The sequence below is a fragment of the Cynocephalus volans genome, chromosome 10 (genome assembly GCF_027409185.1).
Source record: "Cynocephalus volans isolate mCynVol1 chromosome 10, mCynVol1.pri, whole genome shotgun sequence".
Lineage (NCBI taxonomy): Eukaryota > Metazoa > Chordata > Mammalia > Dermoptera > Cynocephalidae > Cynocephalus > Cynocephalus volans.
Genome location: NC_084469.1, coordinates 56579909 through 56606144, shown reverse-complemented (window position 1 = coordinate 56606144; position 26236 = coordinate 56579909). Strand labels below are relative to the sequence as shown.

Sequence of the window (26236 nt, the reverse complement as noted above, 5' to 3'; positions counted from 1 at the left end):
AAGTTGTCTCTTGGGCGATAATTTTGGACTGTCCCCCAACAACCTTTTATCAATGCTTTTAGCATCCTTTGATGATCCAATTATTTTACTGTATTTTTTTCTAATTTATCTGTAATAAACAGGTATCATCTGTAGAAGCAAATTGTTTAGTGCCTGCAAAAGTACGTCATCTATATAGTCTGCATCTGGTTCGCAGCAGGTGCTTAATGGTATCGATTTAAAAAATCACCCCAGTGAAAGTTTCTTCATAAATTAGGCCCCTGAACTCTTCAAGCAGCTAGAGCAGCCTAAATTAACTTTAGGCTATTTGTTACAGAACACTGTATGTGGTGTCCGCGTTGTATGCTAAAATCCACAAAGTCCCGAATCCAAACACATCTAGTCTTAAGCCTTTCAGATAAGAAACTGTGTGTGGATCTGTACTAAAAATTCGACCAATAATGCGATAATTTTACAACCCACAGCCGGAAACACTTCAAAAGGGATTGGCACAAAAATAATGGTAGAGTTAAGTTTACTCTAAAGCCGGGGGGCCGCGCTCAACGCGCACGCGCAGGGTCTCGCCACCCTCAGGATGGCTCTGTGGTGCTTGCTGAGGCTTGGGGGCGGGGGGGATTCAGGCTCAAACCCTCTCTTGCAGTGTGGCTCCCAAGCAAGCGACTTGGACTACGAGCATAGACTACCTTTCTCTGGGCTTTAGTTTCTCAGAAGAGGCGCCCCTGAGATTATACCTATGAAGCATTTAGCACAGTGCCACATATGAACGAATGGAACTATGATAAAGATTTACAAGTGTGCGGGAGGCTCTGGGGTCAGTCACTTTGAGGTCCCTGGAACAATCTAGGGCGATCAGAAGGAACTGCGAAGGCTCAAGGACAGAGATAAGGGGAGAAAGTGAGTCGTGGCCCCAGCCCTGCTGACACTGAACTTCCAGAGGAATTCAGTCGTCTATTACGTGAGAGGCAGTGGGAGTGGGGGCCCCTAACGTAGGAGAGCACAGGTTCGTCATTGCTGCACAGACGTATGCGTGGAAGAGGGGTTCAACTTAAGAATAGGCCCGTGTTTCTGAGAATATGCCCCTGGGACACAAGTAAATAGGGGAAAAATCCCTGTGGCTAGGTACTTTTACCCAGGGATTTCAAACCAGGCCCAGGGTGTCTCGGCTAAGCCATTTACCAGCCGTGGCCAGGTGCGTGATCCGATAAATGTTCCGAATGGTGGAGGCCTGAATGAGAAGGAAACAGGATTTGGGGGGGAGGAGGACTAGGAGCAGGCCCACGCGGAGGGATCTTGGGAGGTGGAATCGCGCACAGGAAGTGCCCAGCGAGTGCGGCCCGGGACCCGGGTCTCAAATCGCAAGTAACCGCATAGGGAAAGCAAGGGTCTCCCAGGGGCGGGTCCCTGACCTGGGAGCTCGGGGCCGGCTCCCCTCCCCACCCGCCTCGCGGCGGCTGCGTCCTCCCGCTCGGCGCCTGCCGCGCTCCCAGATCCCGGCCCCGCCCCCGTCCGGCCCGGCGCAGCAGCCCGAGGGCGGGGCGGCCTCTGCCGCTCCCCCGCCTCGTCTCACAGCCGCCGGCCAAGGCGTCCGCCGGGCTTAAGCCGCCGCTCCCCCGGAAGAGGACCGGCCGCCCAGATCGCCGGTCTCGGGGCTCCCTGGGCCGGGCTGATCCCGGGGAGCCCCCTGACTGCCCCCCCCAGAACAGAGTGGGGAAGGGGAATCTTAGCCTGCCGCCGCCTCCGAGCAGGCCGCCAGGTGAGAACCGGGACAGGTAAGGACCCAGGCCGCAACCCAAGTGTACGGTCCTCGTCCGCAGCTGGGGATCTGGGGAAGGATTCTGGCCCCAAGCGCTGCCCGGAGGAGCGGGTCCCCGGGAGTCCCGTGGCCCCAGCGCCCCTTTCTGGGCCCTCCCTCGGTCCGAGGCTCCTTCAAACCCAGAGTTACGCAAACGCACGTTAGAAAGCCCCAAATCGTACTGACCGGGCTTCGCTTTTAAACCCGGTCTTCTAACGCCCACGCCTCTCCGTCCCCTTCTTGTCCGCAGCGGCCACCATTAATAGCCCTTAAAAACGCTGCAGGCCACCACGTGTGCACAGCAGCCTGTGAAAGGCCAGACTGCTTTTTACCCTTGCTGGTTTTTATTTCTTCTGGCTGGCAGCCCCTTCGCAAAATCTGAGAATCGGAGTCTTCGAGGACCATTACTTGGTTTAGCGACTTGGAAACATGATGTGTTTAGTTGCGGCCGCTCCTCTCGATTTAAAATTTGTTCTTCTAAGTTCAGTAATATTTCTTAACGCTCTGTGTCTTGTTCCTTCAACTTTAGACAGCATCTCTTTACTCCATATTTTGAAAGACTGAAATATTACGAATCTAGTTTTTGAATAAATAACTTTTTAAAAGTACCAGTTAATACACGTGAATAAAAGACAGGACAGACAGAACTTTGTATAAAAAACAAGCGTTTTCAACATTAGTCCAACCCCTCCCCCCCCAGGCAGCCAATTAAAACTTTTTTTGTAATTAAATTGCTTTTCAAAAATGACAAAAGTAACTTGTGATCGCTGATGCATCGTTTTTAACTTTTTCTCCTTTTTGTTCCTCTAGGTAGTTACTTTCCAGTCTTTAGAGCAAATACTTGAATTGTTATTTCTTAGTTTATTAACTTTTGGACAATGTCCATTGATTTCTTGCTAAAAATAGACAACTTCCATCATCTCCAGTTTCTGCCTTCTCTATATAATCGCCTCCCTATATAATCATGGCATGACTTTTACTTTCTCTACTGGCTACTTTTCTAACATAAAATAATTTTTTTAAACTTATATTCTTGGTCCATTAAATATGTAAAGTATTCGTTGACTCCCCTTTTTGTAAGATCTGGCGAAGAAGTCTGCTTAAAAAGACATATTTTTACAGCTTAGAAACTGGTGCGCAGAAAGAAGTATATTTTTAAAATAAGGTTTTTGTATTTATTTAAATATTAGTTTTTTATCCAATCAAGTTATACATATGGCTCACAAATCAAATAGAAATGAGTCTGCCTAAATGTTTTTCTTATGATAAAAGTAATATAAACTCTTTTAAAAAATGGAAAAGAGGGGCTGGCCCGTGACTCACTCGGGAGAGTGCAGTGCTGATAACCCCAAGGCCACAGGTTCAGATCCCATATAGGGATGGCCGGTTCGCTCACTGGCTGAGCGTGGTGCTGACAGTGCCAAGCCAAGGATTAAGATCCCCTTACCAGTCATCTTTTAAAAAATAAATTAATTAATTAAATTAAATTAAAAAATGGAAAAGGCGGGAGCAGTGTTTTAAATTAAAAGAGATTAAGGAGACTGACCACCCCCAGCAGTGTTTGAGCCTGGGTGGTGACCTTTTTAGGAAGAAACAGCTATAAATTTAAGACCTTATAAGATCTTCTTTATATTGTTCATGGACCTGGGTATTAAGATGGCAGGATGAATTTCTCTTAGCGGCATTAAGTCACAGTGTATACCTATGGAATGCCCTTATTCTTTCTTAGAAGATGCACGTTGAAGTATTTAAGAGTTTATCTAAAAGAGAAAGAACAAATATGTAAAACGTGAAGCATAAAAGTAAGATGATCTAGAAATGAAGAAAGAGAAGAGATGAGCACAGTGGCACTAACTCTGGAGTCCTATACACCAGCATTCAAATCCCGGCTGTTAAACAAAATTGTGGTAGGCCATTGTTTTGGACTGAGCTTCTGCATGAGAGGCTGCAACAGACCAGACCAAACCAAAATGGAGTCACTCATGCTAAATGCCACATAATCAAACTGAAACCTAAGGAAGCAAATAAATCCCAAAACAGACAAGTTTTTCCTAAAAACAGGAGATTCCAATCTACCAGAGTCAGCATAATAAGGAAGTCCTCTCTGCTTTAATCCTTACAAAAAAAATAACCTGATGTTAACCAATCACCTTTTTCCCTATTCTGTTTCCTGTTCCCACCTGCAACACCCTCTCTTCTGCTACTGTCCGGTGGGAGCTCTCATTCTATTTTGTAGAATGAATGATGCCCCATCATGAATCACAAATGAAAGCCAATTAGATCTATAATTCAACTTGTTGTAATTTTGTCTTTGACACGGCTCTGTCAGTTACTTGCCAGGTGACCTTGGGCACATTGCTTCCTTCCCCCAAGCCTCAGTTTCCCCATGTGAAAAACAGCACCTACCTCTTGGGGTTGTTTGTGATGCCTCCATGAGATTTTGTAAAGCACTTCCCAGATACCTAGAGCAAACTAAGTGCTCCGTTAACAGTAGCTGTTAGTATTTTGTGAAGGAATTTTCTTAACTGCCATAATCGTATTTTGTGAAGGAATTTTCTTAACTGCCATAATCTGTTCACCTATGAATAACTGCATCGTAACTGCTGTTGGGCTCTCCCTTCTACTCTTTTTTTCTGGGGATAGATTTTGAACTTGGCATTTTCCTTTCCTTTTTCAAATTCATCAAATGGCTCTGATGTTGCCATAGAGACAGTTTTTGTCCTGCTGTGTTTTGTCTCATTAATTCCTAAGCATGTCCCCCCTTATCCCACATTCCTGTAGTCCTTGTTTGAATGTTGCTCCATATGATTCTGACATAAGGAAGTGCACACGTGGACTCCTCCAATCCCATAGCTGGGTGCTTGCTAGTAATCATAGTAACATGCTCACAGTGGCAGCTAATATTTGTCAAGGGTCAGGCCCTGATCTCATTGATTTTTCCCATAACTGTGAGGGGTAGGAGTTATTAGAGATCAATAGTCTCTTATCTAAAACTCTTGGGGCCAGATGCATTTGGGAATCCAGACTTTTTAAATATAGTACAAGCCTGTACCATACATTACATAAAACCCCTAGTGGGCCTGGGGAGCATAATGTGATTGAACACACTAATGTTTCTTCGGTGAAATGCATGTTCACACTCAGTGGAATACCTGAAGACTACACAAAACCTCCTGTCTGTTTGAGTCAATTCCTGCCACCAAAGGGGTTGGGGAAACTTTCCAGTTTTCAGCGCTTTTAAATTTGGGATTATGAATAGAAAATGTGGACTTGCACATTTTCTATTTTATACTGTTGAAATCTCACACTCTGAGAGGGAAAGCCCAAGGTCACAAAAACATTAGAGTTTAAGGCTGGGGCATAACCCAGGGCTGACTGTAGGACCAGCACCATTTAACCTCTCCCCAGTGCTGCCTCCTTTTTATGCTGTCACCAGCAAATCCACAAAACTGATGTCTTTTTCTAGCTCTATGATGCCCTCTTGTCTGGAAATGTCCATGCTGCCTCCTGGGAGTAAGATGACGCACCTAAAGAATTTTTCCAGCGTGCCTGGAACAAAGAAAGCATTCAACAAATGTGAATTATTATTATTTGTACTAAGATACAATTAGACTATTTGCTTCTCTGGCTTACATAATCATGCTATTCATTGATAACATTATTTTTTTAAATTGTGAAATATAACATTCATACAGAAAAGTACATAAAACATATATGTACAATTTAATGAAGAATCACAAAGCAAACGCCCATATCACTAGGACCCAGTCAGTAATGAGAACATTGCCAACCCCAGATGCTTCCCTGTGTGCTCGTTCCAGTTAATAGCTCTCCCCTCCCTGACCCTCCCCAGAGACCCCACCATCCTGACTTTTCTGATACGCATCTCCCTACCTTGCTTTGTTAAATGTGGCTTTAGCACTTATATATGCATTTGTAAGCAATATTAACTACTTTAACCTGTCTGTGAGCTTTCTAAGAATAGAACTATTAGGGTAAGCATAACATTTATAATCCTGACCAGGAAATTTTGGAAGTAATAGGGGTCACTATCAATAATTACCCTAATTACCCTGGGATAATAGGTATAGCCCAGGCAACCCAAGGCTATATGGCCATCCTGGGGCTCAGACTCTTAAGTGCTTTGTTGTGTTTGGCCAAAATTATGCTTTTGAGATTCATCCATGTTCTTGTGGGTACTTGTCATTTGTTCCTTCTGATTGTGATGTAGTATTCCCCTCTATGACTCTACCTTAATTTATTTATACATGGTACAGTGGATGGGCATCTAGGAAATTTCCAATCTGGAGCTGTAGGAACAGTCCTGCCATGAATATTCTTGTATGTTTTTCCTGGCTCTTGGGTGGAATAGTTGGGTCATGGAGCAGACACATTTTCAACTTCAACAAAAAATGCCCAAGTACGTATTTTCCAAAGTGGTTGTACCAGTGGGAGGGTATTTGAGTTCTCATAGATGGCATTTTTGTGAACTATAGTGACATTGTGCTGTCTTGTTTATTCATTTTTTTAAAAAAGCATATGCTTTATACACATGATATTCATTACATTTAAATGAGAATATAGTTGTCCCTCAGTATCCACAGGGGAGATTGGTTTCAGGACCCTGAAGATATTAAAACCCACAGATGCTCAAGTCCCTTATATAAAATGAAATAGGGGCCGGCCCCGTGGCTCACTTGGGAGAGTGCTGCGCTGGTAGCGCTGAGGCCGTGGGTTCGGATCCTATATAGGGCTGGCCGGTGCGCTCACTGGCTGAGCATGGTGCGGACAACACCGTGCAGAGGGTTGCGATCCCCTTACCAGTCAGAAAAAATAAAATAAAATAAAATAAAATGAAATAGTATTTGCATATAGCCTACATGCATCCTCCCCTGTACTTTAAGTCATTTCTAAATTACTCATAATACCTAATACAAGGTAAATGCTATGTAAATAGTTTTTATATTGTTTTGTTTTTTATTCATTTTTTTTTTTGTCATTTTTGTGACTGGCCGCACCTGAGTGCACTGGCCGTCCTTATATAGGATCCGAACCCGCCGCGGGAGCACTGCTGCGCTCCCAGCGGCTGCACTCTCCCGAGTGCGCCACGGGGTCGGCCAGTTTTTTATTCATTTTTTTTTATTGTTGTATTTTTTGTTTTTTTAATATTTTCTATCCATGCTTGGTTGAATCCATGGATAGGAGGGCCAACTGTATACCAAAAAGCCCATGTAACTTCACCTTACACTTCACCCACCTGTGGCCCAGAGGGCAGCTGGGCAACTGAGAAGATGATGCAATTAGATGAGAGAGAAAGAGAGAAGTTCAGTATCATCCGTCAGTCTGTTATGAAAAATGGTATTAAGCTCACTGCATATTCCCTGCTTCACCATTCCACCAATTTTTAACATTTATACTTTTTTTAAAGATTATCTCTTATTTGCCTTTGTAGCTTTAAATTTTGTGCTCCACTTCTTCTGGCCTGTACAGGCTCAGAACCCATGACCTTGGTGTTATAAGGCTGCGCTCTAACGGACTGAGCTAACCTGCCAGCCAAAATTTTATTCTCCACTTGTATTTCTTATTCTGGCAACTTTTGATTGTGAAGTAGGTGAGTTAAGCATCTTACTGGGGGCCCCCCTCCCACCTTTCATTTCCCATCTTTCGTCAGTTATATATTTACTTTTACATTGTCAAGGTGGATAACATCTACAGTCTATTTTGTTACCATATATAAGTCTTACATGTGTCAACCTAAAAAGAAACTCAGAGACAGGCTCTCCAGAACAAATGAGCTTATTTGGGAGTAGCAGAGGGTTGCAACCTGAGGCGTGGGTACTGTGACTGATCATAGGCATATCCAAGGGGGTTGGGACAAAAGGGAGATTTTTAAAGACAGAGGGAAGAAGTCCATCTAAGCTGCTTTGAAACAAAGTCCATAGGTCACAGAAGCTCTTCGCAGGGGTTGGCGTTTATTCATGGTGGAGAAAGGCATTGCTAGGTAAGTGTCCTTATGCAGGCACCTTATCTGGAACGCTGCAGGCTTGAGGAAGTTCTTGCAATAAGTCCTATTACAGGGTACATGTGGGTGTGTGGGATTTGCAGGAATTTCTTGTGATAAGGCAGATTATAGGCATGCACGTGGTAGCTCCTTCTTTCGTGAATGACTCCATTTTGGTACCAGCAACTTTCACACATGCTTAACTGCAAAATTTGCAGGTTTTTTTTTTTTTTTAACAGCTTTATTGAGGTGTAATTTACATACCATAAAATTCAGCCCTTTTGTTACTGGACAGCCATTCCAGGTTCTTGGTCTTTCATGGGACTGAGAGGAGCCCACATCACAGTGAGCACCCATACAACAAAAGGAAAGGAAGAGGTACAGTCTACATATAGGGCTTTATTACAAAGCAAAAGTACACTCAGAAGGATGCCCAGGCATCTCCACAAGTGAGGAGGACCCCTGGATCCTTAGGGTGAAGGTTTATATGTTGTTCTGGGACAGAGGTGTTCCTCTATCCTAAGAAGAAGAATATTTGGTCGTGGGGGAGGATCTAGGGTAATTACGGCCTGACAGGCTGATACAAGGTTGTATCAGCTTCCTGCCATGCATCCCTGAGTTTCTGAAGTTTTTGGTCATGCACAGTGGGTCACTTTTCTCTTAACTTTGTCCTTTCTGGTCTAGCATCATGGGTGGAAAGCCATATAGCAGTCCTCTGTACTTTTGTTCCTCTTAGTGAGCAAGTGCTGCAGTTTTAGGAAACCACAAAGTTCCAGGTGTAGCATTTTGATTGGTAGGGTGGTTAAGCTGTTGTCAGCTCATTATGGGTTCATGAACTGCAAAACAAGGAGGCATCTAGTGCCAATCCAGTCTGACTATTTATGAGCAGCCTCCCTGGGGCGTGTCCCTATTCTGTCCTGCCTCACTTTTAAGTGGACAATTCAGTGGTTTTTAGTGAATTTACAGAATTGTGCAACCATCACCACAGTTTTAAAGCATTCCCAAAATGTCTCTTGTATGTGTTTGTAGTCACTCTCTGTTCCCACACCCGACCCCAGGCAACTACTAATCTATACCTATAGATTTGTTTTCTGGAGATTTTACATTACATAATATACAGTCTTTTGTGTCTGGCTTCTTTCATTTAGCATACTGTTTATTGCTGAACAGTATTCCATTGTATGGATACACCACATTTTGTTTATCCATTCATCAGATGATGGATATTTGGATTGTTTCCAATGATAATGCTACTGTGATCATTTGCTTATGAGTCTTTGTGTGGATGTATGTTTTCATTTTTCTTGGGTGGATAATCTAGTTGTAGAAGTACTGGGTCTCTTGGTAAGTTTGTTTAATTTTATTTTTTTTTAATGTTCAATCTTTAAAGAAACTGCCTGTTTTCCAAAGTGGCTGTACCATTTTACATCTGCACCAGCAATGTATGAGGGTTCCAGTTTCATGTCCTTGCCAATAATGGTCAGCATTGTCAGTTTGAATAATAGCCATTCTAGTGGGTGTGAAGTGGTGTCTCATTGTGAGTTTAATTTGCATTTCCCTAATGGCTAGTGATGGTGAGCATTGTTTCATGTGCTTATACCTATTTGTATATCTCCTTTGGTGAAATGTCTATTCAAATTTTTTGTCTATTTTTTAATTGGTTTGTTTGTCTTACTGAATTTTAAGTGTTCTTCATATAGGTGCTTCTCAATAGGGTTTTTCATAATAAACCCATTGTAAGTTGGAAATATAAGTCAAAAATGCATTTAATACACTTAACCTATCAAACATAATAGCTCAGCCTAGACTATCTCAAATGTGCTCAGAACACTTACATTAGCCTACAGTTGGGCAAAGTCATCTAGCACAAAACCTATTTTATAATAAAATGTTGGATATCTCATGTAATTTATTGAATACAGTACACTGTACAGTATTGGTTGGTTACAGCCCTTGTGATCCTATGGCTGATTGGGAGCTGTGGCTTGCTGCCACTAGCCAGTATCATGAGAGAGCATCCTACACATATATTGCTAGCCCAGGAAAAGATCAAAATTCAAAATTTGAAGTAAATTCTTATCACTTTCACACCATCATAAAGTCAAAAAATTGTAAGTCAATCCGTTGTAAGTCTATATGTGTATTCTGGATACAAGTCCTTTATCAGATACATAATTTGCAAATATTTTCTGCCAATCTATAGCTTGTCTTTTCATGTTCTTAATGGTGTCTTTTGAAGTGTGAAAGTTTTAAATTTTGATAATGTTTAATTTATCCATTTTTAAGTATGTGAATAATTTTTAAGTTAATTATGATATGAGGTAATGGTCTATATTCATCTCTTTCCATGTAGATTTCCAGTTGTCCCAGGACCATTTGTTGAAAAGACAATCCTTTTCTTTTGAAAACCAATGAACAAAGCTACAATAAAGAGAATGCACCTAGCCTCCAGGTCAAAGTTTCCTTTTTCTTGTACTTCATCAAATGGATATAACATAGACAAGTTGCAGGGATGACTGAGAACTCTGTTTCATGGGCAGCACTCATTAACATGCAAGAAGCCTGTCTTTCTTTTGGGAGCTTGCTCCCAGATGCCAGAATGGAGAGGGCTTTCCTCAGGACCACCCCAGCATGGGCACTGCCCAGACACTGCCTGCAATTTCTTTAGAGAACAAACGTCCAAGGTTGCTTTGTTTTCCCCGTGTGTGAACATTGAGCAGCCTGAGATCTGTGTGTGTGATCTCAGATCATGGAGGAGCAAGGAGAGAGAGCAGGGAGCCAACTGGCACAGTTTTTTCAAAAATGGACTAACCCCTGGCTTTGCCGTGCACTCTCATCCCAACCTGGGCCCCTGTGGACCCCTTACTCTGGTCCAGAGCCTCTGTAGGTCCTTGAGGCTCCATTGTCCCCACCTTGAGTTCTGTCCCAGCTCCTACACTACTGTCTGCTTTCTGTCTTTGAGAAATATATCAACATTTCTTTTTTTCTTTTTTGGGGGGCGGCTGGCCAGTACAGGGATCCAAACCCTTGATGTTGGTGTTACCAGCATCGCACTGTAATCAACTGAGCTAACTGACCAACCCTCGACATCTTTTTGTTGATGGTTTCTCTCCTGTCAACTTTGCTTTTTAATTTCTTTGCTATATATAGAGAGGGCACCTTTTCAAAGGGAGGTCAGACTGCCCAGATTCCAATCCCCGCTCCGCTTCACTGCTTGGAACCCCCAGTCAGTTCCTCGGTCTGCAAATACGTGTTTTTGTTTTCTTTTGGGGGGGACGTTTTGGGGAGGGGGGAGCTGGCAGTTAAGAGGATCTGAACCCTGGACCTTGGTGTTATAAGGCTGTGCTCTAATCAACTGAGCTAAATGGCCAGCCTACAGATATGTTTTATCTGGCCCACACTGTATTTAATTTTCTAAAATTCATTTTTACATTTAAAAATTAGGTGATTTCACATAAGAACTGGGATTTCTGGCCTCTTTTGAAAAACAGGAAAATGTACCAAACTGGACCCCCCCTTCCTACTAAAACAGCCAGAGTACACTTGGCCACAATCTTCAGACTTTGTCAGACTCTCCACCACTCCCTGTTCCCTTCCACCTAGTCTGCCTCATTTAGCATACTGCCTTGTCTTGTAGGAATTTGAAGTTGGGATCCCTGAGATAATGTTTTGAGAGAATCTAGCACAGAACCAAGCACATATGAGCTATTATTAGGAGGCCAGCCAGGGGCAGTGGTGTAATCAGAGGCTTGCTGTGATCATCAGACTGCAACCCAGATGGATGCATTTACCTAGAGGGGATGCCTTTAACACGAAATCTACCCAAAGGCCCTTATAGGCTAGTACAGACCCTGATTATCAGTAGCTCAGTTTGCCTTCTTGAAGGGGAAGCCACACTGAGTCTTTGCCTTCTTTTTTTTTTTTTAGTGGCTCGCAGGTGTGGGGACCTGAAGCCATGACCTTGGTGTTATAACACCATGCTCTAACCAACTGAGCTAACCAGCCAGCTGAATCTTTGAATACACAAATAATTCCAGAGAGCAAAGAATTTTAATCTTGTCTTACTGATGACTTTTATGTAACCATTTGTTGAGTTTAGAAACAACACTGGCCCTACAATTCAAGAACAAAAAAGTTAATAAAGGATAATGTCAGGTAGAGGAAAATCTCTTGAAAGCATGAAAAGGAAACCATTCTGTGTAAAAGTTTTAAAAGATTGACAATACCAGGTGCTGGCAACTGCAGTTCTCATAGTTGATGTTGGGAGTCCAAATGGCACAATCATGCTGCAAAACTGTAGGGCATGTTCTTGTAAAGTTAAATATACATTTAGTATATGACCCAAGAATTCCACTCCTAGGCATTTACTGAAGAGAAATGAAAACGTGTCCACACAAACACTGGTACAAGAATGTTCATAGCAGCGTTATTCATAATAACCCCAAACTGGAAACAACCCAAATGTCCATCATGGCGAGTAGGTGTAGGCTCAGTGGAACACTACTCAGCGATAAAAAGGAATGAACTACTGATTATACACACAACAATGTGGATGAATCGCACAAATATTCTGAAGGAAAGAGGCTAGACACAAGGAAGCACACACTCTAAGTATCAGTCAGGGTCCAATCAGGAGAGTAAAAAATAAAGAAAATGCTAAAGAATACAGAAAAGTAGATACAAGGAGCAGCCACTGCTCCTAGGTGTAAGATAGAGATCCTGACCTTGCTGGAGTAGACTTGGCCATGGCTCACTAAAGGGCAAAGGAGTCACTGAGATGCTGCACTGGTTGAATTTGCCAGAAGTTGTTCTCTAGGATGCTGGGGAAAGCAGTCCACAGGGAAGTGTCTCAGCTGAGGTGGATGCTGCCGACTGCCATACACTGCAGGAGCCAGGTGCTGGAGAAATTTCCTGATGCCAGAGAAACAACATGCCTGCAGGAGCATGGATGCTGCAGGAGTAGCTGCCGACCCTGCAGGAGCTAAGTCTGGAAGCTGGAAGCCAAACCTTTTTTCTCCTGCAACGTCTCTCCAGCGCCCTCTACTGAGAAAACTGAACATCATGTCGGCTGGTCAAAGGAAAAAGAGTTAAAGGGCTAAACTCCAATTTCACGGCTTGGAATAACAATGAGGACATGCATTGATAAGTGGCACACTATGTGACTTCATTTACATGAATTTCTAGAAATCGAATTTACAGTGACAGCAGATTAGTGGTTGCCTTGGGGTGAGGCTGGCGGTTGACTGGCAAAAGGTAAACCTTTGGGGCCGGCCCGTGGCTCACTCGGGAGAGTGCGGTGCTGATAACACCAAGGCCCCGGGTTCGGATCCCATATACGGATGGCCGGTTCGCTCACTGGCTGAGCGTGGTGCTGACAACACCAAGTCAAGGGTTAAGATCCCCTTACCGGTCATCTTTTAAAAAAAAAAAAAAAGGTAAACCTTTGGAGTGATAGAAGTGTTCCATATCTTGATTGTGGTGATGGTTACATGGTTGTATACAGCTGTTAAAACTTAAACTGTACATATGGAATGAGTGCATTTTAGTGGATGTGAATTATACATTAGTAAAGGCTTTTTTTTTTTCTCATGGTACCCATTCCAGGAAGCTTATGTGCAAATATAAATGGAAAGTCAGGCATGTGCATGTGTACACACACTTACACACACACGCACAGAGCAGAAATGCACCCCAGATCCCACCACTGAGACACTCCAGCTTGCACTGTGGTGTATATCTCTCCATGAGGGGCTGTTGGAGATAGTTTCTTTCTTTCTTTCTTTTTTTTTTTTTAATTTATAAAGAAAATGACATTTATTGCTTATAGTTTCTGAGGCTGAGAAGTCCAAAGTCCATCTGGTGGTGGCAACAGTGACCCAGGGGTCTCACATTGCAAGATGATGGAAGCAGAGAGAGCAGAGAGAGTGCAAGAGAGACAGACTCTCCTCTTCTTTTAAAGCCCTCAGAACCACACCCACGACCACCATTTTTCATCCATTCATTATGGCATGGTCCTACAATCCAATCAGCTCTTCAAGGCTCCACCTTACAATTACCATATTAGGATTTCCCACCCTCTTAACAATCACACTGGGGTCTAAGTTTCTAATACATAAAACATGGGGAACACAGTTCAAGCTCCAGTGAGTTCTGGGGGGACATAATTCAATCCATTATATTCCACCCCTGGCCCCCCAAAACTCATGCTTTTTCGCATACAAATACATTAATTTCATCCCCAAAGTCTTATTTCAACTCAAGAGTCCAAAGTTCAAAGTCCCATCTGTGAAATCAGTACAAGTTATCCACTTCCAAGATACAATGGTGGGACAAACATAGGGTACATATTCCCATTCCAACAGGGAGAAATAGGCCAAAAGAAAGGTATAACAGGTCCCAAACCAGTCCAAAACCCAGCAGGGCAGGCATTAATTCTCAAAGCTGGTGAATCATGTACCTTGACTCCATGTTCTACCTTCTCTGCACGCTGGTATGGGGGTTGGGTCCCCAAGTCCTTGGGCAGCTCTGCTCCTGTGGCTTTTCTGGTCTCAGGCCACACTTCACCTCTCCCAGGCTGGTGTTCCACTCTGGTAGCTTCACAGGTCTGGGGTCTCCATGGCAGTCCCACTGTCACGGCTCCACTAGGCATGGCGCTGTTGGGGTTTCTCTGCTGCAACTCTGACCCCCCATTTCTGCTCGGCATTGTACTAGCGAAGGCTGTCTGCAGTGACTCTGCCTCTGTGACAGATCTCTTCCTGGGCCTGCAGACTTTTACATACATCCTTTGAAATCGAGGTGGAGGCTCCCAAGCCTTCCCAGCTCTGGCATTCTGTGAGCCTACAGGCCTAACACCATGTGGATGCTGCCAAGTCTTCCGGCTTGTATCTTCCAAAGCTGCATGACCAGCCACAACTGGGGCCAACTTACCCACAGCTGGAGCAGCCAAAGCAGCTGGGGTGCTGGTACTGGAAGCAGCTTCCCAAGGTGGTCCTGGGCAGCGAGCCAGTGGAGGGCTCCTCAAGCCTGTTCCCCAAGACCATTCTATCTCCCTAGGTCTTTGGGCCTGAAATGGAAGGACTGGCCCCAGAGGCTTCTGCAGTGCCTTCAGGGCCTTTTTCTCCTTCTCTTAATAATCCCTTTCCTTTGTACTAATCTTCTTAGCTAATGGTTGCTGGGCTGCACCACTGTATGCTCTCTGCTTCTCTACCACATGGCCAGGCTACAAATCTTCCAAATCTTTACACTCTGCTCCCCTTTTAAATTCTGGCTTTATGTCGTGCCTTTGCCGCTGTAACTCAGCATAGGCTGTTACAAGTAGCCATGCAGCTTCCTTCATGTTTTGCTGCTTAGAAATTTTTTCCACCAAACATTCTGGTTCACAACTCTTAAGTCCCACCTTCCACAAAGTCCTAGGGCATGGACACAACACAGCCAAGTTCCTTTCTATTTCACAGCAAGGGTGATCTTTGCCCAAGTTTCCAAAAAACTCCTTCTTATTTCTACCTGAGACCTCCTTTGAATGGACTTTGCAGTCCATATTTCTATCAGCATTATGCTCACCACCATGTAACCAGTCTCTGAGACATTCCAAACTTTCCGTCTGAGTCCTCCAAACTCCTCCAACATTTGCCGAACACCCAGTTCCAAAGCCGCTTCTACATATGTTTTCAAGTATCTGTTACAAGCAACACCCCACTTCTCTGGTACCAATTTTCTATATTAGTCTGTTTATGTTGCTTATAACAGAATACATGGAACTGCGTGACTTATAAAGAAAATGACATTTATTGCTTACAGTTTCTGAGGCTAAGTAAAAAGTCCATCTGGTGGTGGCAACAGTGACCCGAGGGTCTCACATTGCAAGATGGTGGAAGCAGAGAGAGCAGAGAGAGGGAAGGTAGTTTCTGACATTGGCTTGGTGGCTTGCAAACTTGTTCTCCCTGAGGGGTTCAAATTTGCCATGGGTGCGTAGGTCATTGGCAGAGTCGATGGGGCAATAATGTACACATGTACCCTCTCTCCCTCCCCAAGGTGAATCCACAAAGAGCATCTCACTTTGGGTTCCTAATTCTTTCAGATGATCGAATCTTCATCCTAAGAGCCAAAACCTGTTAGTTAGTTGGTTGGGGGTGTTTTTGTTGTCGTTATTGTTGTCTTCCACCATTTGGTCCTATTCCTTGAGTCCTAGGCATGACTTAGGGACACTTGTCCTTCAATGCTTACATCAACCATTTGAAGTAGAAACAATATTTATCTCCATGTTACAGACAAGAAAACAGGATCAGAGGTCAGCAACATATCTAAGAAACGACCTGCCCGGGAAGAGGCAGAGTCAGGATTTGAACCCAGACCCGTCTGACTCCATAGTGGGAGCTTCTGATTGCCAGCGACTTAACCCGATGCGGAGAGCAGGCTGGGATCCTGAAAACCCTCGGATACTCCCTTCCCTGGGCAAAAAGATCCTAATAGGCTTTATGGATACTGAATCATTGCCAATTGGATCTTTCTTCCTCCATGATTTTATTATGAAAAATATCAAGCATAAAGAAAAGTTGAAATAATTATACAGTGAACAAACACTCCTAAGAATGACAATGCCTATGTATTTTTTGGTCTGATAATAAGATATAAAACATAATTACTATTCATATTAAGTTTGTTCAGTCTTCCAAATTCATAAAACAAATAAAAAATGGAACGGCATTTCAAGTGCAAAAATGTATAATATCACATCAAGTGAAAACATTAAAAACACATAAAGGTTACACATAAGTTATTTTAATGTTGTTAGCTGACAAAAATAATTTTAAAATAAATTGAAATAAAATTGCTAAAATTAATATAGATAAAATTAATGAAAATTAAGAAATAAACTGATAAAGTAAAAACAATACTGTATAAAATGAAGACATTTATTGTGGGCACTTGGCATTTTGCGCAGAACAGTTCTTTGTTGGCAGAACGTGTTCAATGCAATGAACCTTGAAAATGAAATTTTATTCTTTGATCTTTTTCAAAAGTGTATACTCCAGCTGGAGAGACCACGTGAAGACAGTGAAATGCCTGAGGAGCACCAGCTGTTCCAGCCCCCAGCTGTGCGAGTCTCCCCACCCCAGGTGCTAGACACAGGAGTGAATAGCCCTCAGGTGACCCAGCCCCAGCCACTGTCTGACATGATGAGAGCCCCTGAGTGTGGACCATTAAGCTGAACCCAGTCAATCCCCAGAGCCATAAAAATAAAGTAAAATAATGGTTATTATAAGTATACTTCAGCAAAAATATATTGTGAACAAACCAAAAACAAAGTGGTATCATTGAGTCACAGAGGCATTTTTGTGAAAAATTTTCCAGTCACTATAAAAAGGTCTCTGGCCTCAATAAACTACACACTTTGAGGAACTGCTAAGAAGATACTTATAAACTAACTATACATAGAATTAGCCCTCCTATCTGCAGGGTTCTGCATCTGCAGATTCAACGAACCAGGGGATCAAAAAACTTCGGGAAAATAAAAATAAAAAATACTAATTTAAAAAACAATTCAGTATAGCATATTACTTATGTATTTACATTGTATTAGGTATTATAAGTAATCTAGATGTGATTTAAAGTATTTAAAGTATATGGGAGGACCCGTGTAAGTTATATGTGAATACTATGCCATTTTATATCAGGGAATTGAGCATCTGTGGGTTTTGGTACCCACGGGGTCCTGCAAGCAGTCCCCTGCGGATACTGGGGACTACTGTGGTTTCCACAGATTCCTTCTTTTTAACATAGTCCCATCTCTTGTTTGATAACTTTGAGGAAAGCTTATGGACATCTTTATGTTCCTTTAGGTAGACTACCATCTCTGTTTCTATTGTTATTGTTTTTAGCAAACTTTTTTGTTGTTGTTGTTGTTTTTTCATAACCGGCACTCAGCCAGTGAGTGCACTGGTCATTCCTATATAGGATCCGAACCCGCGGCGGGAGCGTCGCCGCGCTCCCAGCGCAGCACTCTACCGAGTGCGCCACTGGGCTCGGCCCAGCAAACTTTTTATAGAAAGTGCACAAACTGCACAGGCTGATGAACTTTTACAAATGAACACACATGTCTGAGATGATAGCCACTAGGTCCCCCGCCCCCCAAAAAAAGGAAAATAAATAATTAAACACACATACAGACACATGTAGCCAGCCCCCAGATCAAGAAACAGAAGAAAAAAAAAAAGCTTTCTAAATAAGTATACCTTTGCTCAGTTTGAAATTTAATGCCACCTGAAATTCTCTTGGCATGGAATCTTTGTTATTGTTCAGCACATGTACTCATCACAAAATGTCGAGTCATTGATCACAGTCTCAATATACAAAAGATTCAGATTCAAGATTCATAGATGAAATAAAGATGTTACAACAACAAAAATACCAGTAGTCAATACTTTAACGTAATTCCTGGCTTGAATTTACTAGACTCAAAGGAGATAAATACTTTCTGCCCCAAGTCACACAAGTGGGAAATGGATAGAGCCAGGATTTGAACCCAGATCTGTCTGCATCTATTCTTGGGACACCCATAGTTTCTTACTGGGAGCTCTGTTGGTGGTACCCGTCCCACACAAGGCAGGTCACAGAGCTTTGTTCCATGTAGTTAGTGCTGCATAACAGGCCACCCAAAACAGTGATTTATAACAAGACCCATTATTTCATTATTTTATGGCTCTGGCGACTGGGCTCAGCTAAGTGGCCGTCACTGGGGCTCTCACGCCGTTGCCGTGAGACAGCTATTCACTCCTATGGCTAGCACCTAGGCTGGGGACATTCAAGGAGCTGGGGCTCCTCAACCAGCTGTCTTCACGTGGTCTCTCCAGTGTGATGATTTCAGGGCAGCCAGACCTGTGGTGGTTCAGGCAGTGGTGTGCTGGGGCCGGCTCGCACTGGCCCAGGGCAATTGTGCACATCTCTTTCCAACTCATTCCACATCCCCAGTTGAGGGATTTCCTGTAGTAGCTTGCAGTCAGCATGCTGGGTATGTTTTCATCACAGAAAGCAACAAATGTTATAAACCCAAGCTCTTTTTTTCCCCCTAGACAGCCAGTTGCTGAGCATTTAGCAGCACATCACCAGACTCGGGACTCCAAAGGCACAGGTCCTGAGAGAGAGTCAGGCAGGGGCTTTATCCTCTTTTATGACCCAGCCTTGGAAATCCCTTAGCAATGTCACCTGTAGTGCTCTGAAAGTTGAGGTGGTCCTGAGCCTGCCTGTTGCCAAGGGGAGGGATGTGGACACCGTAGCTTGATAAGGAGTAATAAAGTCCTGGAAGAATTAAGTCAGATAGGAAATGTTATTGTAGCCGTTTTTGGAAAATACTGTCTACCATGGCATCATGGGTCCCTGGGAGCTGACTGCCAATAGCATCCCCCAGTTACAGTGACAACCAATAATAACCTCCCCCAAATAAACACAACCCCCCACCCCCGAACACCCTGGTGGCAGGCAGTACTGGGCTGTACTTGTCCCATACTGGCCCAGCCAGTAGTTGGCATTCAGCTGTGCGGACGTGGTGGGGACAAGGTACTTCATGGCCCTCAACAGAGCATCCCAAACAAGCATTTTATACAGTTTGTATAGCATAGCTGAGGGCTCGTATTTCCTGAAGGTCTTTGCTCCTTGGTGAAGTCTGGCTGCCCTCATGGGTGAGGGGGCCGACCCCAGCCCCAGAGATCCCTCATTTGCTGGTGACTGACACATTCATAAGAAAAGCAGACCCAAGGAACTAAACTCCAGTGAGTCTCACATCCATTCCAGGCAAACTGGTGTATTTGCTTATACATCACAGCTAATTATTAATGTAACTTAATAACCACCTGGAGAAAAGCACAACCTGGTCTCTCTAAAGCTTGTCTCCGCAACTTCAGTCTTTTCTGTACAGGGAGTAAAGATGGTGTTAGGATTCTTGCTATATCCATGGACCACTTGCCTGATACAGGCTTAGTTCTTTTTCTAATAAAACCTTAATTTGTTTAAAAATAATAACAGCTGACATGAATTGAGCACTTATGGGTGCATGCATATGACAAGCATTAAATCACGTAAGCCTCTTAACCAAGGGCAATCTCAAAAGGTTGTTTTGCCCATTAAACAAGATGATGGAATTCAAGGACATGATCCAGCTTAAATGCTCAGCACAATGGCTTAATAAGGGCCTATAAATGTCACCAGATGAAAATATCGTAGCTAAAATAGTTGCTCATCATTTTTTTATGATATGTAATAGTAATAATAATAGCAACTAACATAATTAGTGTTTCATGTTCTTTTTTTTTTTTTTTTTGGCTGCTGGCCGGTATGGGAATTCAAACCCTTGTCATGTTAAATTAATGTCATTCTTATTTATGAGTCTCCAGGCGCTTTTCTCAAGTGCTTTGTAAATATTAACTCATTTCATCCTCACAACAACCGTATCAAATAGACACTGTTAACATCCCCATTTTCAGAAGAGGAAACTGAGGCACAGAGAGATTAGGTGGCTTGCCTTTGGTCATAGAACCAGCAAGAAGCAGAGCCAGGACTTGAAGCCAGGCAGGCGGGTGAATCAAGTACTACGCTTTCCTCACTAGTCTGTTCTGCCTGTGAGTGAAGTGAAATGATTTCTCACTAGGTCTCGAGCTCGTCACTGAGTTCTTGCTAAATAGGGTGTCTCACCTCATTACATATCTGTGTGACAGCAGTCTCTCATCTATGAAGTGGGTTTGTCATATGATGTTTCATTCATTTATTCATTTAATATCTCTATTTAATACAGATATTATGTGTCAGGCATCACAGTATGCGAAAGAAACAGTTTCTGCCCTTATTATGATTACAGTGTGGTTGGAGAGACAAACAATAAAAAAGATTAAGTAAATTATATACAATTATTTGAGGGGTGTCAGATGGTGATAAAAGCTTTAGAGAAGTATAAAGAAAGAAAAAGCTGGCATACCTTATACCTTCCAGAAAAAAAGAAGAAAGAAGAGGGAGTAGGTGGTGGTGGAGAGGCCCTGAAACTGTAAATAAGGTGGCTAGTGAAGCCCTCATGGAAAGGTTAACATTTGAACAAAGACTTGAAGGAAGTACGGAAGTGAACAGAGAAATCTCCTGGATCAAGGTGGAGGGAATAGCCAGTGCAAAGGGCCTGAGGTGCGGAGCCAACGTGGCTGGAGCAGAGTGAGAGGGAGGTGAGAGTAGAGAGATGATGGGGACAGATCATGTGGGGCCTTGTGGGCCACAGGGAGGACTTTGCCCTTACCTTAGTGAGATGGAGCCACAGGAGGATTCTGAGTAGGGCAGGGTGGGGATCTAACTCAGGTGTTCACACCTGGCCTGGCGGCCTGTGAAGAGCAGACAATAAAGTAGCAGGAGCAAGGTCCAGGTAAGAGGTGATGAGACTGGATGAGATCCCCTAGAGAATTAGTGCTGATAGAGAATAGCGGGGGTTGAAAGACATTGTGAGATCAGAGAGAATGGAAAGAATCAGCCATGGAGACTGACAGGGAGCCACCAGGGAGAAGGGAAGAGTTCAGAGGGGTGTGGTGACCCAGAAGTCAAGTGAAAAGGGAGTGACCATCAGATGCTGCTGACAGTCCAATCAAGGTGAGGACTGGACAGTAACTACCTGCTCAGCACCATGGAGGTCACTGGGGACCTTGACATTTCAGGATGATGAAGGGGGCAAAGGCTGATTAGAAAAGGTTTAAGGGCCGGCCCGTGGCTCACTTGGGAGAGTGTGGTGCTGATAACACCAAGGCCACGGGTTCGGATCCCATATACGGATGGCCGGTTCGCTCACTGGCTGAGCGTGGTGCTGACAACACCAAGTCAAGGGTTAAGATCCCCTTACCGGTCATCTTTAAAAAAAAAAAAAGAAAAGGTTTAAGAGAATGGGAGAAGAAAATATGGAGACAGCAAGGATAGACAACTTTTTTGAGAAGTTTTACTATAAAGGGGAGCAAAGAAAGGGGGCTTTAGCTGGAAGGGGAGGTGGGGCCAAGAGAGGATTGGTTTTAAGATGGAAGAGGTGACACTGTGGGCTGACAGGAATGAGCCAGTGCAGTGGGGGAAACTGAAGGTGCAGCAGAGCAAGAAGGGAGAATTGTGGGGCCATGGCCTGGAGTGGGCGGGAGGGCTGGGAGCAGGTGACGGGGCAGTCCCTGTGGGAAAGCAGGTGTGGGCACAGGTGGTAGATGAGGGCCTGTGGAAGTTCGCTTCTCATCACTTGTATTTTCTCTGCAAAATAAGCAGCAGGGGAGAGTGAAGAGGTGTAAGGAGGTGTGAGGGGTTAGGGGAGAGGGTGTGAAATAGTTGTCTGGAAGACAGGAAGAGCTGGAGGATAAGAGAAATGAATCCTGATTGCAAGCCAACATTAGGGGTCCGCTTGAGGGTCAAGTTCACAAACTTGAAGTGAGACCAGCCAGTGGGGTTATATTCTTCAGCCACCTCAAGCTGTGGGTACAGGCACAGGGGAGGGGGAGGGTTGGATTTAACCAGCTTCACGTGTAGGAGGAAGCCAAAGGGGGCAAGGCCGATGCAAAGAATGTTGTTAATGATTAACCATGGAATTGAAGCTGGATAAGGAAGAAATGAGGACACGAGGAGGTGAGGGGCAATGAAAAAGAGGTAGGGACAAAGGATGGGAAGAGGGTAGGATCGTGGGAGTCTGGAGCACTGGAGGGAGTGAGATGGAAAGGAGAGGGGATGTGTATTTCTGAGAGGGGATGTGTATTTCTGAAGAGACTGCTGTTATTGGGACAAAGTCAAGGAGCGACCATAAGATGGAGGAATTGGGGAGAGTACAAGATCCCTGGAGGAGAAGAGGTCAAGGAATAGAGAGGCTGTGGTAGCTGAAGAATCATCTACCTGGTTATGGAAATCACCAAAAACAGCGTGGGAGGCAGGGAGCCCAGAGCTAAAATTATGGAGAAGTGAGGAGTAGCGATCTGGGTCAGCAGATGACGCACAAGGTGGGCTAGTGAATTGTCTACTCTGATGACGTGAGACTCATAGCTGGGGGGTTTACAGAGGGTGGAGGGAGAACGGTCTGGAGGCAGCTCTGAGGGGCAACACCTACCCACTTGGAAAGGGCACAGGAGAATCAATCCGGTTCTGGTTAGAGCAAGGTGACAAGAATGTTCAGAGAAGTTGAGGAAATGAGACTTTGCTGAAGATAGGTCATAGTTCCAAGGGCCTGAGGAGCTGGAACAGGCTGGAGGATAGAGTGGAAATGGTTTCCTCTTCGGTGGGTTTTTCTTGTGGGTCTTCAATGTGCTTTGGTCGTGTGTGTATATATATATATATATATATATATATATATACTCTAAAGTGCGTAGCCTGATACAAGTCACAAGACATGCCAGATGGAAGCCATGGTTAGTGGTCCCGATGGGGTCATAGTCAGACCAGGGATCTTTTGCCCAAGTAAGAAAAGCTGAGGATCATAGAGAGAACTGGGTCCCCGGTTTTCGCAGCCATGGCAGCCACCCCCTCCCCCGCCCCCGTTCACCATGGACCTAATGGAGTCACAGTCAAGCCACAGGGGCCTTGCGGCCTGGCAGGAAAGATGAAGCGTCGCCTGGCAGCGCTGACCGGCTGACTCCTCTCCACCTGCAGGACGCCGGCTGCCGGAGATGGGCGCCCGGCCCTCGCGGCGGCGGCGGCTGCCCGAGGACCCGCCCTTGGCCGTGGATGCGCTGCCCCCTGAGCTGCTCGTGCAGGTGCTGAGCCACGTGCCGCCTCGCGCGTTAGTGATGCGCTGCCGCCCAGTGTGCCGCGCCTGGCGCGACGTGGTGGATGGGCCCACCGTGTGGCTGCTGCAACTGGCCCGCGACCGCAGCGCCGAGGGCCGCGCACTGTACGCCGTGGCCCAGCGCTGCCTGCCCAACGGCGAGGACGAGGAGGAGTTCCCGCTCTGCGCCCTGGCGCGCTACTGCCTGCGCGCGCCCTTCGGCCGCAACCTCATCTTCAACTCCTGCGGAGAGCGTGGGTGCTGGGGGCGGGGCCAAGGAGAACGAAGGGACGTGTGGGAGGCGGGCCCCGACGAGGCTGGGCGGTGGGCGTGGCCAGGAGGAGCGAGCCAGGGGCGGAGCCAAGGCAGGGGCTGCGGGCAGATCCCGGGAGAGAGGTCACCAATGGGCCAGGCAGCGGGAGGAGCCGGGGCGGGCTGGGGTGAAGCCGATTGGGCACTGGACAAGAGTGGAGCTTGGAAAAGGATAAGGACTCATGGAGGGCGGGGCTCGAGAAACAGCGAGTGGGCGGGGGAAGGAGGCGGGGCGGGGTCAGGGGAGAAGTCCAATACTGTAACTTGCGGCAGAGGCGAAATAGAGGGGCGGGACCGAAGGAAAAGTAGCAAGTGGGGCTGAGGAGGAGCTGCGTGGGCAGGCGGGGCTGAGTGGCTTATGGGGTGGGACCAGGGGGTGGATTGGAGCGGGGGAGGGAGCGGGTGGTGGCGGGGTCCCAGCTCCGGGAGCTGGCGGGCCAATCGGCCAATCTTTTGTTCGACTCTATTGTATTCCCACAGAGGGCTTCAGAGGCTGGGAGGTGGAGCACGGCGGGAATGGTTGGGCCGTGGAAAAGAACCTAACGCTGGTGCCAGGGGCTCCTTCCCAGACCTGCTTTATAACTTCTTTCGAGTGAGTGGCCCCTGATCCCTGGGGCAAAGGCCCGGAAGGAGAGAGACCCTACCCCACTGTCCTCATCTTCACCTTCATCAATCTCCATTCATTCATTTATTCAATCAAATATTTGTTGCGGGCCTGCCAAGTACCCAGGTATCAGGCAGTTTTATATGTCAGATATACAAAGAAAAATTAGATTAGCAACCAGTTTCTTTTTTCATTTGCATTTTAGATGTAGAGTAGAGCGAGGGTGAGACAGCACAAACAATATAGCAACAACAACCCAACATACACTTTAGAAGCGTTACTCTCTGCTTGACGTTTTACATATAACTCTTTTCATGCTGGCAACAACCCTGCGACATAGGTGGTATTACTGTCCCCACTTTATAACAGGAAACTGAGGCACAGAGAGTAACCAACATCTAGTAAATGGTGGAGCTGCGATTTGAACCCAGTTAATCTGGCTCCAGAGCTTCTGGTTGTGATAAATGCTATGGAGACACCAAAACAGTTTGATTGGTTGGTTGGCTCTCTTTTATCCTCATACCCCATACTCATTCTCCTTGTCCCCTCCTGCCATTGGCAACTATTCTAATGCAGCATTATCCAGCTTTCTAGTAGTTGCCAGTATGTTAGGGGTGAAGTGATATTTCACTGCTGTCTTACTTTGAATTTTTGTTTACTGATTCTTAAGCATCTTTTCATGTGTTGTCAGCTTTCTGAGAGAGCGCCGAATCCTAACCACTAGACCACCAGGGAAGCTGTTGTTGGCTTTCTGAATTCCCTCTTTTATAAATTGCCTGGATCATATTTTCTATTAGCATTGATGTCTTTTTTTTTTCCCCTCTTGGAGGCTGGCCAGTACAGGGTTCCAAACTCTGACCTTGATGTTATCAGGCTGCGCTCTAACCTGATGTATTTTTCTTATTGACATGGAAGAATTCCTTATATATTCTAGATGTCCCTTTTCCACCTGGAAATTTCAGAAATTTTCTCCCCCTCTGCATCTGTATTAACTGTGCCCATACTGTTCTTTGTTGGGCAGAAATCTTTTATTTTCATGTGATCAAGTTTATCTCTTTTTTTTTCCTTCAGAATTGTGTTCCTTAAATGGTGTTTTAAAAAAAAAAAATCCTTCCCACTCTAGATCCTAACGATAGTCTCTTATATACTGTCTTCTTCTAATCTCATAATTTTATCTTTAACATTTAGGACTTTAATCTCCCTTTGAATGTGGTGTTAGATAAAGATCTAGTTCCCCCTCCCACCTCCACATATTGAGCCAGTTTTCCCAACTCCATCTACTAAAGAATCTATCTGTTCCCCATGGAATGGTGGTGCCACCTCTATCTTTTATGAAGTTCTCATACATACCTATGATGTCGGAGATAGGGGGGCCAGGGGGCGATAGTCAGCCTCAACCACCCAGTCCTCTTACCAGGTTCTTGACTCCACCACAGGAAAGAATTCAAGGGCAGAATTACAGTAGAAAGTGAGAACAAGTTTAATCTAATAGATAAGAAATACAGGTTCCACAGAGAGTTCAGCATGCTCCAGAGACTGAGCAGGGCCCACACCAAGTTTAACAGAAAAGTTCAGCACAGACATCAAGTCTAACACAAAAGCAAGAATTATATATTTAAAGTTCAGTACAGAACACAGGCTGGCTCAAGAGAGTGAGCAGCAGCTTGCTGAAAGTAAGTTCCATACAAAGCAAAGTATACACACCTCAGCCAGCAAAGTGCAGCTTACCTCCAGGAAAGTGAGCAACAACCCTACCTTTGCCTGGAATTCGGCTTTTATAATTTC

General features: G+C 44.8%; 1 protein-coding gene across 2 annotated transcripts in view; it reads left to right on the top strand.

Annotated features, from left to right (window-relative positions):
- Positions 1-1530: 1530 nt before the first annotated feature.
- The window catches only part of FBXO17 (F-box protein 17), a 29150-nt gene continuing 4444 nt past the window's right edge, over positions 1531-26236 (top strand). The window contains exons 1-3 of one of the 2 annotated variants that reach the window (XM_063109280.1): positions 1531-1753; positions 23421-23789; positions 24328-24439. In XM_063109280.1, the coding sequence (XP_062965350.1) occupies positions 23438-23789; positions 24328-24439 (464 nt within the window). In that variant the 5' untranslated portion in view covers positions 1531-1753; positions 23421-23437. Of the gene's footprint in view, positions 1770-23420; positions 23790-24327; positions 24440-26236 lie in introns of both variants that reach the window. The other variant, XM_063109279.1, reaches the window with a different exon arrangement.